Source organism: Euprymna scolopes, chromosome 17 (genome assembly GCF_053919585.1).
Source record: "Euprymna scolopes isolate OS-2025 chromosome 17, ASM5391958v1, whole genome shotgun sequence".
Lineage (NCBI taxonomy): Eukaryota > Metazoa > Mollusca > Cephalopoda > Sepiida > Sepiolidae > Euprymna > Euprymna scolopes.
Window position 1 is genome coordinate 67,801,786 of NC_136498.1, and position 21,595 is coordinate 67,823,380.

Genomic DNA, 21,595 nt, shown 5'->3' on the forward strand with positions numbered 1-21,595 from the left:
AATTGGCTTCTTTTTTTTTTTGGCTATTTTGCATTATGGCATATTAACCATTTTAGAGCTATTTAATGTCGAATCCAGTAATTTCAGAAAAAAAAATGTTATGTATCAAGTTCTTTATATCTCAAAATATTTATTTATGGTATTTGGTTTGATTGTTTTGTAGAGATAAATTGTTTTTGTTATTGACTTTGCAGAACATTTGTGTTTTGCAAATGGAAAAAAAAAACAAACATCAATGTTTGGTGCAATTTAGGTCAGGTAGACAGTATCTTCAGACAACCTGATCTTGTAGCACTAGGGAAATTGGCATTGAGATTTTCCAACCATTAAAGATAAGTGGAGAGGTAGGTACTACACTATAAATCACAAATTCCTATTTACTTGCCTCTTCACCAGAGTAGAGTTAGATATAACGTCAGCTTTTAATGCTGTGAAAATTCAGCTCCCAAAAGGGTTATTCTGAATTAGGAAAAAAAAATTCAAATTGCCTCAATCTAGAAAACAGAAAAAGATAAAGCGCATGACAATTAAAAATGATATATGTGAGAGCATAACATTATTCCATGAAGTTAGTAAGCATCTATTTCTCAAACAAGATTTTGGTAGATGTTTTAGTAATTCAAACAGAATGCATCACCTTGGCATTGACATGTATTTCCACTAGTAATTAATAAGTTTTATAGAGTACAAATTGCTAATAATAAAATATCTTGTTATTGGTGATAACTTATTGTTTTCTTATGTTTATTTGAATACTTTTCTATGAGAGAGTCGGCTCATCTGTGTCATGCTTTAGTTAAAAATAGTACTATTGCCGGTCTGTCATACAAATGTAAAATAGCACATCCGTAGGTCTGTCGCACTTAAGCTTAAAATGGCACACCTGTGGGTCTGCCGTGCTTGAAATGGCACTTGGTCTGTCGTGCTTAAGCTTAAAATGGAACACTCGTGGGTCTGTCGTGCTTAAGCTTAAAATGGCACACCTGTGGGTTTGTCGTGCTTGAAATGGCACACTCGTAGGTCTGTCGTACTTAAGCTTGAAATGGCACACTCATGAGTTTGTCGTGCTTAAGCTTGAAATAGTATTTCCATAGTGAAGTGTGTAAAATGCATGCATGCATCTTCAAAATAAATTTGCTTCTGTTAAACAAAATAAAAAGAAAAAAAATTTGAAAATGATTAAGAAAACCTGTTTAGAAATCAGTTGACACTGATCCACCATATCTTCCAAGCTACTGCGTGGGTCCTGGAAAATAAAATTAAGAAAAAATTAATTACTTAATGTGAATTTCAATGGAAAATAAGATTGCATTAATAGCAGCAATAAACAGGCACAAAAAAAAAAAAAAAATCTTTATTATTCTTATTATATAAAGAGTATGTGTTTACATGTCCAGCTAAAAGTAAAAAAAAAAAACATTACAAAAACAACCACAAAATTGGTATACTCTCGATCAGCATTGTTCCAGATGAATAATATCTAAAATGTAAAAAAATTACATATTCTTTGGAGGTCAACTGAGTCAGGTTTAGTCCGGGGTAGGGGTCAGTTTTTCGGTGTTATTATTATGTATGGATTTAAAAAGAAAATGCCAACTTATTCCTTGAGGAATCTATTATATAAAGAGTTGTGTGTGTATGTGTGTGCACCCTCAGAGAGGAATGGGCTTGGTGGAGAAGACAGTGAGGGTTGCAAAGTGAGGGAAAAACAACAAAAGGGAAAGAGCAAAATAGAGAGACATATAGAGAGAAGTAGAGGACTAAAAGTTTTAATAGAAATATGTTACATTTTTTGTCCTGGGTATCGCCAGGTAACCCTGATAAGTCATTAATAATGCAGAAAAAGCATTCAAATTCTATCAAATCAGTTTAGTCACTTGCACTAGCTATGGTTTGAATAGACTGGGTTTTTAATTTTCTCTAAGGAAACTAGTGTATGTATATGAGTTGACTACCATGAAAAACCACTATATAGTCAGACATATCAAGTTTTTGTTGAGAAATGAAAAAAGAACCACAAAAAAGGGGCGTTTTTAGCACTAAAAGTCCCCAGGGATGCAAACCAGAATTTTGCCAGGATTACCTATAATGAATTTATATTAAGAACATTAAGCTCCATATTTTGGCCAAGTTTCAGAAAAATCTAATGGATGGATTAAAAGTTATGGGGCAAAACATGTCAGGTTTTGCTATTTTGGGGCATTTTTTACTTCTTTTGAGCCTCTGGGGACGCAACAGGAATTTTTGCAAAAGAATATTTTTTTTTTACTGTGCACATCTATTTAATCAAACAATTTGTGGCAAAATTTCAGGAAAAACTAATGGATGGTTATCTGCCAATAATCCGGACGCACTGAAGCCACTGCAAACATAGGTCCTTCTCCGATAAATCAGGGGACCAAAAAAATTCTGCGTTGTGTTGGATCTTAAACTTACAAATCCCAATTCAAACATACAACACTTACATCAAGGAAAAAAATCTAATTGTTTTTTTTTTTTTTTATCAACTTATTTTTCCCCTCTATTAAGCCATGGTCATAAAACAGATAATAGACAGAAGCTACTAAGCTAATTAGGAAATGCATAAAACTTAGGAACATCATGATAGTTAACTAATACAAAACTCCAAGAACATGACAGTGATAAATGTTCATTCACACAATTTTGAGGCAGTATGTTCAGGACTGCAGAACATAATGCGAAAGATCACTGGTACATCTTTGAGCAAACTACAGTGTGATTATGCAGAGGGTCTAATGTGAATGTATATCATCACAGGTTTAATCTGTTCAATCACAGCACAAGGCAGTATTCAAGCATTGCAGCAAGAACCATGAAATCTGTAGGCAACAAAAGCAACCGTTACATTCCAGCGAGTAGACAGCAGATCTAATCCAAGCAGATCATATACTCCAGAGAGAATAGGGTCGTCGCAGGGAATATGTAGCATATACTTGATGGCATAACACTGTAGACACTCAAGAGAATCAGAGAACACTCTGCTAACTTTGTCGAACACTAGGAACCTGTTTTACAAGTGGGGACGAATCATTGCCTTTTAAAGTCTAGTCAACAATTGCCATTCATTAGGAATTTGGTAGCTCAGGATACACAACACAAAACTCCTTAACTCTATTGGATGTATAAGTGATCATTAAACCAGAGATTGCTAGATATTAGATAGTTATGACATTTCGAGAATGGAACAAATGTGTCTTGAAACGAAATCCCACAAACAGGAACAGAAGAGAGATACCTAGAGGACAATTCCCATGATCTTCGCAATTAAAGCATTGAGAAAAAAAAAGAAAATCTATGCCGAAAATACATCAAAGGAAAACAATCGTATTTCACATGATCCTACTAATTAGAACATTTAAAAAAAATAAAATCACTAATGAACATACATTGAGGAAAATATCTTTAAATGCACTTATATTGTCCAAGGAACTGCCGAAAAAGAATACATTAGCTGTGTCTGCTGTAGTTTTTTACCTTTAGCTACAAAAAGACAACTCTCCTTTATATAATAGAAGATAGACTTAACCGGTAGTGGTGGTGGTGCAGTGTTCAAGTCCTGTTGAAGTTATCACATCAGTTTAATTCATCCCTTGAGAAAGGTATGAATCCATTCGTCCTTCCTTTAGCAACGAATTAAACAGTAGGGAAGACTGGACTCAAGTTTTCGTAAAGCAATTAATCTAAGAAAAGAATAATTCCAAAATCCTATCAGCTGTGATAGCTCTACCAGCCTCCTTGAAAGAGTGTTATGAGATCTTTGAGAGCAGTGGTTACCAAGTTTCAACTAATAGGACAGTAAAGAAGAATCGTTATATTTCGGTTTAACGGTCGTTATATATGCTGGTATGTGTTTGACAACTTTTAGCAATAAACTAATCTATCTCTGGTCAAGTCCTCTATCTCTTAAATTCATCTGTATCATTTCCAAATTTTACTTCCTCTTCCTCACTATCACCAGCATCAGCAGCAGTTCAATGTCTGAGTTACATGCCTGCATGTCTTAGACGGATTTAAGAAATTGATTTCCAAACTAATCCGTCTCTGGCCAGATTTGCATTCATTCTTTTTTGCTCTCAGGTTGATCCTTATGACTTCCTTATACGTTTTCTTTGCCGTTCCCTAATAGTTCAATTCCACTGCAAATTAAATATAATGCTTTCAAGTTGTTAAGAACTCTTTACAATCAAGTACAGAGTGTAACGGTAATTGTATATATGTTCATAACAAAAAAAACAAAACAGATGAACTTAATTGGACGAGGATGGCGATATAAAATGATGATGCTGATGATCACATAGAAGGAAGCGAAAGCATCACCCGATTCGGAAAGGAAAATCAGGCGATCCAAATGGACCAATAAGATGGGAGGAAAAATAAAAAAATAAAAATATTGGCGCTGAAATTGAGGGCCAAAAAAATCGGAAAACTTTGGAGGGCAGTTGCGGAGACGTTTTCAAAGATGACGGACGTCAATATATATATATTGGAAAATATATAACTATAGGATACAGCGCGATTCCATTGATGGAATATCAACGATAAAAGATAAAAAAAGAGAAAACGTTTATCTCAAATTAACGTTAAAAGAAAAAAAAAAAAGAAAAGTAGGGCCCTTTGCGAAGGTGAGTCGGAATTTCTGTTATTGATATAAACTGTTATCCCCGCCGGCTGTCGCCAAAAAAAATAAAAAACAAATAAAAAAAAATAAAATAAAACATGTTATTCCGGCACTACACATCATAAAAAAAAAAAAAAAAAAAAAAAAAAGGGAAAAGAAAAGGGGGCAGAAATTGCAAATAAATATATACCTACAATAAATAAGGGGAGAGAAAAAAACATATATATATATATATATATATATATATATATATATAGTATTTACTTCCCTTGGACATATCTTGTATTTTGTGAGACTAACCCATTCGGGCATCTAAGGGTCGATACATAGGTGAAAAAAAAAAAAAAGGGTGGAACAGAACAAAACAGATTTGAAATAAGAAAAAGAGGGAAGGGGTGGAGGAGATGAACTAACCTCTGAATTGAACTATGGCCAACTGGCTGGAACATTTTTCTTTCTCCTGTTTTTATGTCTTCGTTTTTATACATTGTGAAAATAAAAAAAAAAAATAAAAAAGTGAAAGCTGTATATATGTACATACAATGTGTTTGTCCTTTCTTTCCTTCTTCCACGAGACCTGATCATATTCGCCCACCTACAAATTCACTCTGAGCCTATAAGTACCGTTCCAAATCAAAGATTGAATATACATACCCCATTCAAGTAATCTTGCCTGACAGAGGAGGGAATAACGGAATGATACTTGGCGCGACCTTCCATTAACTCTCTCCTAATTACCTAGAAAACACCGAATAGAAATCTAGGGGGGAGGTTATCACAAGAGTAAGATCAAATATTTCATTAAAAAAAAAAAAAAAAAAAAAAAAGTCATTTCCTTTACCTGCTGATAGATCCAGTCCAATAGTGAGGCTTCCTTCAATCTTTCTTCACCCTCTAAAAGGGTCGGATCTATTGGATTGCTCTCAACTACAGGGCTTGTCACTAACGTCTGAAGACTCTTTAACAGTGGAATACGGCCTAAAAGATTTAGGATTTCAGGGACTCTGCAGGAAAAATAATATTAAAAGATTTTTGTAATTATTTTTAGAAAACAAAATAGAATAACATTTTTCTAAATATTTATTTATAAGAGAGATGGGCAAGTTGTTCAGTTAATTATAAATTATGACTAATTAGCATAATTAAAACAGAATTTTTATCAAACACAACTCAATCCCAAAACTAAAACATTTTCTAATGCATTTGGTGTTATTAAAGTATATAGAAGAAAAGCTGTACTGAAACAAACACTAAATGAATTCACATTTAGTATGAAAATAGATATTTTAAAAAGAGTAAGAAATGAACTCTGAGATGGAGAAAAAAAAAAATTGAGGAGTATCACAATCTAAAGAAAAGTTTATTTTTTCACCAAAATGAAACCAAAAGTTTTGCTAAATTTGGCACTAGTCTACATTCAGAAATACAAACTAGATTGTCTCTGGGACTTTATCTTTATCACAAGAAATGATCCGTGTTTAGAAAAAAAAAAAAAAAAAAAAGCTGCCATCAGAGGATAACTCAACTCTAGAAGCAACTGCTATAATACAGTTTCAGAGTTAATTTGATTAACTTGAAATAGAAAATATTTAAGAAGCATAAACATTGTACAATGAACTAGACTGCACCCACGTATGTAAATACACAAATTTGTTGTCATAAATCGAAAAACAAATGAAGACAGTAAAATTACATAACAGAACAAATACAAAATGATACAAATGTTCATAATCTCATCGATTTGGTGGCGTCTCTGTCATTGATAGGACGGATACAGTCCACCCATGCTGGGTTTGTGCTCAACATAGGAAATAAGTGTTCGTTACCATGGTTTTCTCACTTTCGTGTATTGACTCTACAATATAAGGTAGGTTTAGGGGCTATCCCCCACCACATGGGTTTTGACCCACCATGGAGGGAAAGGTACTTTCACATCTGCTACTTCAATCCCTCTGCTAAGAGGGGGAAGTAACCTATTGGTGTCCTCTGTGACGGTGTTGTTTTCATTTATTCCCCTACACAACCATAAAATATAGAAGCAGGGAAATAATGTTGGCTAAGAAGTTAATGATAAAGGCTGACAACCTGGGTGTGCAAAGTTTGAATCCAGTTCGTTCCATAGAAACACGTTCACTTAGGGATGTTGGCAACCTCCATGTGATCCCTCCCATAACTACCTGTTATCCTTCTAAAAAGTATTCTAACTAGAAAGATATCAGGGAAACAAATGCCAACAATAATCACCCGATTTATTCAAAGTAAATGATGCTCAACGATAGAAAAATACTTCTTTAACGATTCCAGAGGGAATCAAAGACAACAAACTACACCAAGATTTTTTTTTTTTTTTCATCATAAATATGACAGGAAAATAAACCAGCTACCTGAAAGTCAAATTAAACTTTCTATCACAAAAATGGAAAAATATCTCCATGTAAATTTTGTTTGCATCTGTAGGATGTGAGGTTGATGTGGAGAATTTGATTGAATGTGGATATTAGATTTTTTTTATGTAAAACAAATTAAAATGAAGAGAAGAGCACATACCCACACATCGAGTGGAATTCTATTAAAAATAGTTTTTCAGTGGTCGATAAGATGTGAGCTCTTGGATTAGATGTTTTATTCGAACAAGCTGTTATTGCCAGGTCAAAAAACATGAATTTGTATAAAAACAATGAACAAAGCTCACACACAAGCCAAAATGCACTCTGGCCTACCAAAAAATGCCTGAACAGTCTCATCGACATTTCACAAAAGGGGAACATCAGGTAAGCAGCAATAAAGTAACCCCTTCTCAAAGAGAAATGGTAAAGTCTGGGAGGATGGCTGAACAGAAGATACTCAAACTTTTCTCCAATAAAAGAAATATAACTGTTTTTTCAATCCACTATGTCCCTTTTTGGAGAGCTGGATTAATCTCCACATTAAAAGCTGACCTTGTTTCCAATTCTGCCCCCCATAGAGAGGCAAATAAATACAGAAACCTTATTCAAGTTATAGACTAAACAAGTTCCACGGATCTTATGTAGGAGATGAAAAGAAACTGGAATCTTAAGATCTCCATCATTCCAGTAATTATAGGAACAATCAGACTCATGAAAAAGAATTTCAAAAATTACCTAGCAAATATACTCGGTGAACTAAAAGTAAGACAAATACAAACAATGATTTTAAAGGATGGTTAAAATCTTTTTTAAATAATCTTAGTTGGAATGTATAAGATAGCAACTGAATGTTGGCCCCTGGTAGGATGTCCCATCTCCAGTTAAAATAAAGAAAAAAAAAAAAAAAAAAAAAAAAAAAAAAAAAAGCAAATTTAAAAAGAACAAATAGACATCAACAAAAATATTACTGACATCTGACAAGAATTTTGCTTGATACTCACTTGGACAGCATTTCTTTGGATTCCACTTGAGTCTTCAAAAATATGTTACAAGTATTTTGGAATTTATCTACTCTTCTTTTGAAAGACCTACAAAGTTTCAAGAGAAAATAAATGTCAACAGATTTAAAAACTTAAGTTTTTGTCTAGAATTCCCCATATATTAATAAACAAAATTTAAAAAAAAAAACAAAAAAAACCTATATTATGTGTTTACTCATTACAAAAAACTAAATTAAACTGTATTAACTTTTTTTTTTTTTTAATTGCAAGTCCTTAATTGGAAAACTATTTAGCTGGTAAGTCAATCTCTTACAATCATTGTATTAGTTTGCTTTCAAGAATTCACACTAGTCCTAATATTATTTTAGGGATCATCAGTCATTTACCATGAAAAACTTTTGGGGGATTTAAAAATAAAACAGTACATCATGGTTCCTCACCAATGCTGATTAAACTCTACCTCCCTTCAAAAACGTTCCGAATATCAGATCTAGTTTTTGTTCCAGAATAATTTTGCTAACTTATTCATGTTATTAGAAAAAATTTTTTCCTTACCGGTGGCATTTCTCTTTGTCCCCAAAATAATAGTTATTTACAAAACTGCCATATTTTATAGGGTTTGGATAAATCCATTATATTATCACCCCCACCCTTATATATATACACACACCGTATATTTCGGCATATAAGGTAACCATCAGATAAGGCGAAGTACAAAATTGGAGCAAATTTTAATAAATTTATCAAATATCAGTTGTATAAGACTGGTAAATCACGAAACCATGTTTATTTAGCCTGGGCTAGAGATTGCAACACCCGGTATCTTATAAAATATTGGTTTTTAAAGAGGATTTAACTTTAAGGGTCATCTTATATGCCGAAATATACAAGTGTATATATATATATATATATATATATATATATATATATATATATATATATACACAAGCACACACTTCCCTGTATGTGAAGTACTCTCATGAAAGAAATGCTGGTTTCCATTTAAGCTTGAAGCAAGATTCTTTTGTAAAAGGAACCAAATTCTTTTAGGTGACCAATATCATCTAAAAGCCACATTTCTTTTATCATAGTCGCAAACGTGTTCGCTTAGAGAGTAGAAAATTCAAGTATTACAATCAGTAGTGACAAGGGTTCGGGATCCTTTTTCTAGCAAAAAGTTAAACTCCCTAAGTATTGGGGAGGGGGCTAAGAAAAAACAGAAAATAAAGGGTTATTTTAAAAAATAAAAAAATAAATGTCTTCATACATCAAGTGATCATCCAAATTGGCAATAGCAGCTGCCCATCCCTGTTGCTGAAGATGCTGGTCATGAATTAGCCGCTGACTGGCATCCATGCGACTTGCATCACATTCATGTGTCTCCTGAAAGAAAACAAAAAACAATCATTTGGACAATTTTTCAAACAAAAAGACAAAAAAAAAGAAAAAAGTTTAACACAAAAAAATGATTTATAATCTAACAAAGTTCCTTCATTTAAGACATTCACAACTAAATCCTTTTATCTTCCATGAAGGCTAATGTCAGGTAAAATTTTCAACAGCAGTTTCTTTCCAAGAACTTCTCATTTGCAGGACATCACTATGGGAGTGCTTCTCTGTAGATTACAACAGGGTTGTTTTCAAATCCAATGTGACCAAATATTCGTCATAAACCATCTTCATAAATAATTTTGTTTATTGTACACATCATTTTCAATCTTCTCAATATTCTCCATCATTCACTTAACAATCCATTAATTTCATTACTTCTTGTCCTTGAGTGGTTTTGGCCTTGATTAGTGGTGACTTAATATAAGAAAATCCAGTTTTATTTAAAAATTCTAGAAGATACCAAATGGAACCAATATTTTCATATTATAAGTCAATCCATTCTAACTGAAAGTGTTGCTCATTACTCCAGAATAATATTTTAAGCTTACTAAAACAATACATTATAAACAAAAAGCTAAAAATATTTACTTTTGTTGACAAGATATGACAATAAGTCCCTTGGGGGATGAAGCATATTTACTTCTCCAAACCAGTTCCGGTTCTAAAAGTAAACTATGTCAGTTAATTTGAAGGCCATGCCAAATTTTGTTCCTTTACTTAATCTGAAAACCTCAATTTGTTTGGGGTTTCTTTGCACACACACACACAAAATTAATTTTAATTAAAATTTTATTAAACACAAAAATTGCTTTTTTTAATGAAAAATTTTCTAAATTTCAACATTTTGCTTCATTCTCATACAATTTTTTAACAAACTGATTTGTCTTAAATTTTATCTTAAGACTAAAATAAAATGTTTTACTTTTTGAAATCATGAAAATCAAATTTAATTCAATGTTGTAGGTAGGTATCTGCATTTTAAATGCAAATAAAGCATGTTTGATAAATTATATACATGTCAAAAAAGAAAAAAAAAAAAAGTACCCACTATATAAGAAAAAAAGATCTTGGTTCATGGGCTGTAAAACTTTTGACAAACCGGTTTTTCTACATGCTGATGAAGCCTCCGTTGTGCAAAATTATGAATTATATACTTGTATGCCAATACCGGGAGCTAAAACAATTGCACGCAGAGTGCTACCAATTAAAGACCAACATTTTGAAAATAAGTAAATATTTTTGTATTTCTTTTAATGTGGTATGTTTAAGAAAAGTTTAAGTTTTATGAAAAATATTTATAGCTATAGTATTACGCTATTGAGCTATCTAAAAGAAGTTTGTTATTTATGTTTCATTACTTTCACAAATAGTTAAATTACATATAAACATGTTTATATATATATATATATCTCCAGAGTTTATATAAAAGTATATTCAAGGATCATTCCAAAAGTAAAGACTACCAATTTTTTAACTTAAAAAGTTGAAGAGCTACAAAGATGGGAGTGATACCATTAAAATAATCTTGTGCTCCAGAAGTCATTTCTCTACATAGTCACAACCATTTTCAGTGCATTTTTGCCAGAAATTCAATGACACATCTTTTTCTGACACACATCCATGATAAGGGTTGCTTTCTTAGAGTCTCACACTGTCAATATCTGCAACAGAGCGATGAAACTTTCAGGTCATGAATGCATAAATTTGGTTATCATAATACAATTTGCAATCCTCTCCAATTCATTCAGACAGAATGAAAATCAAGAAACATTACTTTTGGAATGCCCCTCGTATTTCTTGTAGTATATGTTCCTTATAATATAGTCCAAACTGTTAAAAATTATAAGCCCGATGAAGATCTATTTCGGTTTTCAGAGCATATATATTGCGGTGAGTTACATTCTGATGAGCAAAAACCAGAAAATGATTGCTTAACAGCATCCTTCATTCAATTAGATATATCTTTTTGGTGTCTTTTCTTTGGATATCAGCTTTTAGTGTTTTCAAGTTTTCTGTTTTCCTTACTTTGAATCTTTGTTTCTTTTTCATCTATTTGGTAGAATTTGTAATATTTGCCTCTGATGAGCTGTTTGTTGGTAGCATAAATCATATTCCTTATTGCTACAAAGAAACATGTCAGGTACTTATGAAAAATAATATAAGCATATGCCTATAAGTATAATTTGAAAATTAAACAATTTTTTTTTAAATAAAATAAAAAAAAAAATCATGATTGTGATTTTAATGGACCAAAAATTTTAGTGTGTGTGTGTGTGTATGTATATATATATATATATATATATATATATATATATATAAAAGTGAACGTGTCTGTGTGTGTGTGTGTGTACATTTCCCCACGCAATAACTCAATTTTAAGTCTACAGACTCGAAATTTGATATATACTGAGATTTGGGAAAATTTTTGTGATCGGTTTTCGTCCAGAAATTTTGGCTGTTAAGGAGTTAAAGTTTAACAATTTGACCTTTGAGAACTCTACCAAACTCCGATATAGGTACCTTGGATATGGATCTAACTTAATAACTTGATTTGAGCCCAAAAAAATAAATATTAAGATTCATAATAGGGGTCAAAGTTAAAAAAAATTGACCGCTTTTTTTTTTTTTTTTTGCTCAACGTACATCTTAAGGCAACGCCAGGCTGAAATGTTAGTATGATATATAAGTATATTTTTATATCTATAGAAGTGAAATTGTCTGTCTGTGCGTGTGCATTTACCTACCAAACTACTGTCAATTTTCAGTCTACAGACTAGAGATTTGACATAAGGGGTATTGAGATTTGGAAAAATCTTTTTAATCGGTTTTCGGTCAGAAATTTCACTGTGAAGGGGTCAAAGTTCAACGATTTGACGTTTGAAAACTCTACAAAACTGTCAATTTAGAGTCTAAACACTTGAAATTTTAGATGTAGGTTACTTGGACAGGGATCAAACTTTTTAATTTGATTTGAGCCTAAAACAAATATTATGAGGTCATAACAGGGGTAAAAGTTTTAAAAAATTGACCTCTGCGGTCTATCAAATTACTCAGCCAATTTTTGGTTTAAACATTTGAAATTTTATATAAAGTGTATTCAGCCATAGGGCAAACTTTTTAATCAGTTTTGGGCTGAAAAGTTGGCTGCCAAGGAGTCAAAGTTCAAAAACTTTGGCATTTGTGGTATCTCGCAAACTATTCAGCCAATTTTATGTCTAAACATTTGAAATTTTATATAAAGGGTATTCAGACATGCAACAAGCTTTTTAATCAGTTTTGGGGCAAAAATTTAGCTGCCAAAAGGTCAAAGTTGAAAGAGTTGACCTTTGCAGACTATACCAAACTCCTCCGCCATTTTTGGGTCTAAACACTTGAAATTTTAAATGTAGGTTACCTGGACATGCATCACATTTTAATAAATATTGTATATATATATGCACATAAAGTTATGAACAGTACATAGGGCCCAAGCAAAGCCGGGCTGAACTGCTAGTATGTGATAAAAAAAAATTAAAAAAAAAAAAAAAAAAAAAAAAAAAAAAAAAAAAAAAATGAATGTCCCCTTCCCAGCAACTGTTTCTAAATTACTTAGTTCATCCTCTTTCATCTGTCTAAAAACTAAGAAGCAGACAATAATTATGAAAATACAGCATTTCATAACAAAAACAAAGAATAAAGATGTTTTTTTTAATCTTTACCAGATGCCATTTATGAAACAAAATCTAATGGTCAGAAAAAATTCTATGTCCCGGAAAGTGCTATTTTTTGCCATTTTGACTACTTTTAACCCCCTGGGGAAGAAACCAGAATTTTCCCAGGATCAAATAGGTTTCCAGATGTATGTCCATGTGATCTTGTTTTGGGGTAATTTGCATCAAAATCTAATGGTCGGAAAAGATTCCATGTCCTGAAAAGTACTATTTTTGGCCATATTGACACAACCAAAATTTTTATCAAAAATCCGAGAATTTTACATTTCCTCCCTTGGGTAGTTGTAACTCCATGCAAAATTTCAGAAAAATGTAATTAGTTATTGAGAATTTGGGATACAAACAGACGAGGGTGAATTCTAAGATCCAAATCCAACTAAATCGGTGGACCAATTACAACATATGTAACAATGAAAAATAAACTTATTTTCATGAAACCTTGTTATTTTCGTTTCTTCATAACGAACATAAGGGATGTAAGGAAAATGTAATGATCTTACCTTGGCCAGTTTGTAAGCATCCGACACGGTTTCATGGGTAGCAGGTAAGAGAACCACTTCACTGATGGAATCGGACAAATCTTTATCTGTCAAAAATTTCAAAAATAAAGTATTAAAAAAAAAAAAGGGGGGGGACAATTTCTTACAAATAATATATTAGTATTTAAAAAGAAAAACAAAAAGAAATAGCTAGAAAATCACTTGATTAGCAAAGACAAATGAGCGATTAATCTGATTTTGCTAAAGTAAAACATTTCAACTGTATTCATTTTAAAATGAATTGTTCCAAAATCATATTCTATTGTCCCATCAACTAAAACATTTGATATAAATATATTTCCTTTGTCCTGTTGATTTCCAGAATATTTAACTGACAATTATTTTCATGGTAAAAAGATAGAATATTTGTTTTAAAAGCAATTAAATTGCTACATTTTTAAATAAAGAAAGAATAAACATTTATTTAAAGAATGACAATTATTCTTACTAAAGAAGAAAGATTTATTTTTATGTTAATAGTATTGACCCTGACAGACATTTATCATTCCAAAATAAAAATTAACAGTTAATTATATAGATTGATATAGAAAGCACTTTGAAATTTCTCCGGCATCTTGCTAGTAGTAATATATACATATAGTTTTTTTTTTTTTTTTTCCAATTATATTTCACTTTTTGTGTATACCAATCCTTTAGGCTTAGAAGCTCAATGTTAAATACAACTACAGAGCATATATAAAAGAATAACAGTATAGTTACATTCCAAGATACAAATGTTTATTTTTCTTACCAAACAGCTCTTTCGGCACATTAAAATTTCCGTTTATATTTTACAGATCTGTTGCATCATGCAGAAACAATATTATCATGTCAATGTGTGTTTGTAGAGTTGTATTTCAAAGATGTTTCATTTATATAGACAAATATTGATCTTGAAGAGAAACAGAAGCAAATTAGAAAAACTGCCTTTTTTTTCTGATCTCAATCTTCCATATTTTATGTTTAAGACCATTTGAAGAACATGTTTTTTCTTTCTTTTTTTTTGGGGGGGGGGAAGTAATATATTCTGAAGTACTTTCACCATACGGTTACTGATAAAATGTGAAAATCAGGTGAAATTCTTCTGGTCTAGAACTATACATTTGTAAATAAAGGGAAAGAGACATTGGAAAAACTCAAACTTACCACTGGTTAACTCCCCCTTAAAATAGCTCTTCAGAAATAGAGTTGATAATCAGCCTTGTACATAACCTTTAATGTCTACAAATTCCTTTTAATCACTTAAAAATAATTTTATTTATAAAGATAAAATGATTTTATAATTTATGTACCCAAAAAAAAATCACATAAATTAATTAAGATTAATCTTTATTTTATTTTGAGAGGGAGAGGTATGGACTTGCACCCACTTTGCTCAAAAGCCATGGTTGAAAAGTCAGATTTTTTGTTTGTTTTATTATTGATCATCCCAAGTTAAATCTCAGGATGACACCAGATAGGTACAACTAATTTTGATATATAAACAAAAGATCGTTCCTTGTATAATTATTTTATGGTTATTGTCTAGAATTCCCCCTTCTGTTAAAAAACAAAATTAAAAGAAAAATCTGGATGACATACATACTTGCAACAAAAAAAAAAAAAAAAAAAAAAGTATTCAAAAATCATAATTGATGAAGTAGTTTTATTTAAAAAAAATCAAATTGTCTTATCCGCCATTTTGAAAGCAGTCTTTCAAAAAAAAAAAGGGGGGGGGGGCTCAAAACCTACAATCTTTATGTTGTAATACCTACAAATTCCCATTACTTGCTAAAAAATGATTTTTTTATTCAAAAATTGAACTACTTGGCTAATTTATATAATTTTGGGAATATGATATTTTCATTTTGCCATGAGTATGTACATCATACAGATGTTTCTTAACACAGGAGGAATTCTGGACAAGAACCTATTTTATTGCTTTTTTTTTTTTTTTTTTTTTCCTTTGAAGATTGTAACGCTGGGTATGGGGCAGCCAAACTAGCTGCCAACATTGCCCCGCTTTTTTATTGAAACCAACTGAGAGCTCTTTTTAGTATCCTCGCTGTTCCCTTAAGTGCAATTGTCTGGATCTCTTTTGCACTTGGTTCACCAGGAATATTAGTTAGGTAGGACTTCAGGTTCTTCTTCATAAATCCTGTGGCACCTATGATAACTGGTATGATTGATACCCCCTTAAAATTCCAGTTTCTTTTCATATCATAGAATTGTGTTGCTAATGAGTTTGGAAATTATGAGGGGAAAGGGGAATGAAGTTGTTGAACACAAAGAAAATTAGAGGAAACAGACGGTAACAATGATTAGAACAAATTGATAAAAATTGTTGGAACATCTCCAGTTGCATAACCAAAAAACGGAGAAGAAAAACGTTACCTCTCTAAAAATTTAATGGACACTTCAAACATTCAAAATTTAAAAAAATCAGAATTCTAGGAGTCAGTCTTTAGTTTCAGATTCTGCAACTCTGAAATAAACAGGCTTCATAAAGACTGAATAGAAGTTGGTCAAAAGCATCAGATGTTATTCTCACAAGATTTCATCCGTTGTAACTTTCAACCTTCTTCAAGTAGGTTGCGTCAAATTCAGTAGTGGGGGATAGTAGTTAAGATTTCTAATCAGTCATCGCTGATGGAATGAGATCAAGCCATCCCTGTGGATTAAATAAAAGGTTATATTTGAAATTTCCTACAGATTCCCAAGTTCGACCAAATGCTTCCTTTTGCTTTGGCAAAATCTAAATCTTCAAGGAAACAAGAGATATTCTTCGATTATGTCAAACTTTCATTTCTTACCTGATCCATAGTTAATGCAAGGCGGTGGCGGAATGGAAGCTTCGATGGAGGATTTGCTGAACATAAAAATTGGATTGGTGTCCTGAAAATTCATCAAAGAAAGATATATCAAGGTGGTATCTATACAATGCAAGAGTTGTTCCAAAAGAAAAGCCTCTTATATTTTTTAACTTAAAAAGTTAAAGAGCTATGAAGACAGAAGTGGTACCATTAAATCAAGTAAGCTTTTATGCTCCAGAAGATAGTATAGCTTTGACACTACCTATTCACCTCCACGATGAGTAGAGGTTGAATTTTAGAGGGTTGAGTTTTAGAGAGTTGGCCTGAAAACCTGAATGTGTCAAGTTTGAATCCAGTTCGTGCCACAAAAACATTTTCATTAAGCCCACACCTGACCATGTCTAACCTCCTGAGGAGGCTAAAAATAAATATCCTCTCCCTTTAAAAAAAGAACGTAATCCCTGAAAGGATAGTATCATGGTAACAGAACAGATACTCCCACTTCATAAAAAAAATAAAAAAATAGATGTAATATCTTAAATACTAATCCCAATTGTGCATCAAACGATACTAAGTTTGCTGAACCTTATAACAAAAGTTCATGCAAAATTTCAAATCGATCAACCAGTATTTTCTGAGAAAAAGTCGAACAGATAGACACAGACTAAGAGAAATATGTAGATATCTCTTGAGTTTAAACACTGAAGTTTTGAATAATATATATATATATATATATATATACGAGTAAAACGATTAATAATTTTGAATTAAAAATCAGTTTCAAAAGGAAAACAAACAAAACCCACTAGATTGTATGATCATTTCAGAAACGATGTTCATTTTATTTAAATTGACAATATATTGACAAAAGTTTTGTCCTTCAAAAACATAGTCGCCTTGTTTTTAAAAGACAAAACTTTTGTCAAATTATTGTCAATTTAAATAAAATGAACATCGTTTCTGAAATGATCATACAATCTAGTGGATTTTGTTTTCCTTTTGAAACTAATTTTTAATTCAAAATTATGAATCGTTTTACTCAATATAGCTCTAGTATATTGATACCTATTGAGCTTATATATCTACAGTACAATGAGCACTGTTTTCTTTTAAAAATATTAATACATTTACTAGTACATTAAAATAAACTGCTCTTTAGACTCTAGGTCTAATTCCTTCTAAAAATTAAAAATAAATATATATATATATATATATATATATTTATTACATGATAGATGACAGAAAATCAAGGCCAGGACGCCAACCACAATGCTGAGGATATCCATGCAATTGAGTCAGACTTAAATTTCTACCAGCAAATATTATCAATGGTTGGAAGAATGCGTTCTTGTTATACATCAGATTTATAGTATAAAAAGGGATCGACTAAAAAATCAGTTAAGGAAAACAGATGATAGATGAAAATGAGAGACCTGTGCAAGGAAATATATTTTCAATTCGCTTATTTTATGTATCTATTTTCATTAAATATATTTTTTTCCTTCATTTTCACACAACGAAGATGTGAAACACTCGGATGTTTCAAGATACGCAAGACACTAAACTTTTAAATGGCATGGAAAACAAATTGTATAGAATTCAGTTTTGATTATCCTAAAGAGTTCATGTGATTTAAATGCAAATCAGATAATGGGGCCTCACATCAATGAGAAGGGGCCAGAGACACAGAAAAGACATTGAGAGGAAGGCCCTGAAACGGTGCATATTCTCTCCTGATGACTCAATATTATCTTTCGACCGGAATGAAAAACACCAAATAAAAACAGCCAATGAACACGATTATATACAAGTCTACAAGGTAAGCTGTTTCTTCCAAACAATATTTTCTGTTGGTCACTCGCTTCATGGCGAGTTTCTTCACATGATAGTATACAGTAATATTTTGCATGTATTAATGGATAATCAAAATATTACTACATAGTATTATATGTAACAGGCATAGTTGAATACCCTGCTTTTATTTCTACAAGAATACAGAATTATAGTTTGTGTATAATGTACAAAGAGAGAGAAAATGTATACATACTGTTCCTGCACAATATTTGGCCACCCGGCAGTTGTTGTCGAGGCTGATACCTCCACTTATCAGCATCACCTGCTTTTCCGGAGGCACATGACATAGTCGAGAAACCTGAGACTTTAGTGCAGCAACACTGAAACACAAAAATATCAATAAAATGTTTCAACTTAAAAAAAAAAAAAAAAAAAAAAAAAAAAAAAGGAAAAGTCAAAATTCCTGCAACATTTGTCAGATGTTTGAGAACAAACAAGCAAGTATTCAAAGCAAAAAACAGAAATAATGCAATAACATTTTTTTTTATTAGGTCATACGGATGTATGTGTGCATATTTATAAGTTGCTTTTGTTGTTATTGCAGTATTTCTGTTAGATTCTTGTTACTTTAAAATTTAATTTTTCAAAAATATTCGTTTCATTTTTTTTTTTTTTTTTTTTAGATGATAATTGATAATACAAATTTATATAAACTGAACCCTTTAATCCAATGTGGGGGTGGGTGGTAGTCATACAAAATACTAAAACAAAATTACATTGACCACATGAACCAGTGCAATAATTGGATTAAAGATGTTAAGTAAAAATCATTTCCAAGTGATACTCTTCTGGAGGTTGAGGTTTCAATCCTCACTACAGGCAATACTTACTAAAAAAAAAAAATAAATAAAATAAAAAATATTGATTGAAACGTAAAAATAATACTTCAGATGAGAACAGTAGTCTGAAGAATCAAAATAATACAAAGGGTTTCTTTTATTTGTAATTCAAATGCAGGCGATACCAAATTAAAAAGTCCATCTGATTTATTGTTACATTATGCACGAATCCTATGGCGAGAGGGTTAGGCATGAATCAACAATTTCCCTTCAGCTTTTTGCAAAAATAACAACTAGTGTTCAACTATTTGTATGTAATGAATAGAATGCATGTGCTTTGGCATTAAAGAATTCAAAATGATTGACATGTTTGTTTTATGGCATATCGACACAACTCAAACAATAGTCCATCCATGAGTAATACTCCAAAGAGCTTCTCCACATGCTTAATAACAAAACTCTGCCTGTGTGGTTTAGCAGGTTATATACTGAAGTATTTGTTAAAGGTATAGTCAAGAATGGTCTTACACAAAGCTGTGATGTTCTTTCTATCAAAACACCCATTCGTTGATGTTCACTATAAGATCTATAACTACTTGTAAGAATAGAGGGATTTTTGTTCCAGGTTTACTCCTCTAGATCCGCCGTGTATTAGATTTTGCAAATTTAAAATTTCATCTAAGTTTTTCAAATTCAAAAACAAATAAATTATAAAGTATGACAGTTGAAATTTAAGGCAATCCAAATTGTAAAGCAGTTCAATTCAACATAGGCCAAATTATACTTCATTCAAATTGAACAAGTTTAAGCAGAATATCTTGTATTACGCAATTCCTTGTAGCTAACACTTTGCACTGAGGTGACATCAAATCCCAGTAAATACAATAATTAACGTTGTTTAACACCATTTTATTTATAAACAGACTCCAGAGTTCCATTATAATAGTACAGTTTAGACTGGAGGCTATATATTTTTTTTTTTTATTTAAATGTGACCATACTTTGCTGTACATTTAGCAATTTTTTTAGATGCTGTTGATCACAATAAAACTAACACTTTTGGAACCTATCATGGTTTTTCAGAGAGAAGAGGGTGAGAATTTCAACAGAAACTAAGAAACTCCCACCTATGATAGGCATGTAATAATTAAAAGGAAAATTAGGTTTTGCATCATATTGGCTCAGACAGCAACACCAACCAGACTTCAGACTCGCCAGATTGTCTCCATGAAAGCTATCAACAACTACATGTGGCGACACTGCAAAAAAAAAAAAAAAAAAAATCATGCCTGAAAATCTACGGCTTTTCTTTTCAATGACACAAAAACAGGCATCGTATTGATGTATCATTAAAAATGAGCCGAGAGATACATATGAGAGAGATAAGTATTGTCTTTTAAAAGATAAAAATATTGTACAACTTTATCAGACAACTGTGCTTCTTACTTTTAAACTAACAACTTTTGGGGAGCAGAGGCACAGACACTATGCTTGTCATATTTAGTGCAGTGCTACTTGACTGCAGAGTACTGCACAGCGGCATGGGCTCATTCCACTCCTGCTATAAAGGTCAATGTCGAATTGAGCAAGGCATGCAAAACAGTTACTGGCAACCTGAAATTAACCAACCTGCCATTTGTTTACAAGATGTCAAGAATCACTCCATCGCAGATTCGCCAAAGGGTAATAGAGGAGACAAAGTGTGACAAACAAAGCAACAACAATCACCATCCCTTATTTGGATATCAAGAGGTGCTGTAGTGACAAGAGCTTCGCCACTGTCACTGGCCTCAGACGAACAACACTAGTGTCCTTTCGCCTGCATTGGTGGAAGGAGTCAAAGACAACAATGAGGTTCTTCTAGCACTGAAAAAAAAAAAAAAAAAAAAAAAAGACCTCCTAGCTGGCTGTGAACTTCCCCAGAAAGAGTGGGTAATACTCCACCGGGCCTGAGTGAAGGTCGCCAAGACACGGAACAATCTGCACAAGTGAGGCTATGTACAGGATACTCGGTACCCTTGAGGCGCTGACTATTGCACATATCCTCACAAACTTCCCTCTAAGCAAAGCATGCTCTGACAAGGACCTGGGGAATACAGCAGACACAGCCCAACCATGAACTTCTAGATAGAGTGAAATGCTATGATGAGGATTTTCACTTTTCCTGGCATTTTGTTTTTTTTTGTGTGAAAGTTATATTTCTGATAAGTTTTGTCCTTCAGTGTTCACTAATGAAATGCAAAAATCGAAAACTGGCGGAATTTTTTTCTGTTGATTTTGCATTTGTGAATAATTGCAGGTGTTCAAAATATGTAGATTTCAAACGTTTTTTTTTTTTTGTGCATTGTTGTAGAATTGTATTAATTATCCATGCAAGAATTTAAATATAGGATAGTGTTGCTTTCTGCAGATGCTACTCTAAAATAGGTAACTATTGTCATGCACTTTCACATGAACATTCATTTCAGACTTTTTTTTTTTTTTTTTTTTGTTTAGAAAGAC

General features: G+C 32.0%; 1 protein-coding gene across 1 annotated transcript in view; it reads right to left on the reverse strand.

Moving 5' to 3' along the window:
• Positions 1-21,595, reverse strand: part of LOC145296768 (RB1-inducible coiled-coil protein 1-like) — a 285,724-nt gene that overhangs the window by 90,874 nt on the left and 173,255 nt on the right. Inside the window, exons 3-9 of the mRNA XM_080142822.1 lie at positions 18,508-18,634; positions 16,461-16,542; positions 13,630-13,715; positions 9,295-9,410; positions 8,028-8,114; positions 5,481-5,643; positions 1,190-1,246 (exon numbers count right to left, since the gene is read on the reverse strand). Coding sequence (XP_079998948.1) covers positions 1,190-1,246; positions 5,481-5,643; positions 8,028-8,114; positions 9,295-9,410; positions 13,630-13,715; positions 16,461-16,542; positions 18,508-18,634 — 718 coding nt within the window. The remainder of the gene's footprint in view (positions 1-1,189; positions 1,247-5,480; positions 5,644-8,027; positions 8,115-9,294; positions 9,411-13,629; positions 13,716-16,460; positions 16,543-18,507; positions 18,635-21,595) is intronic.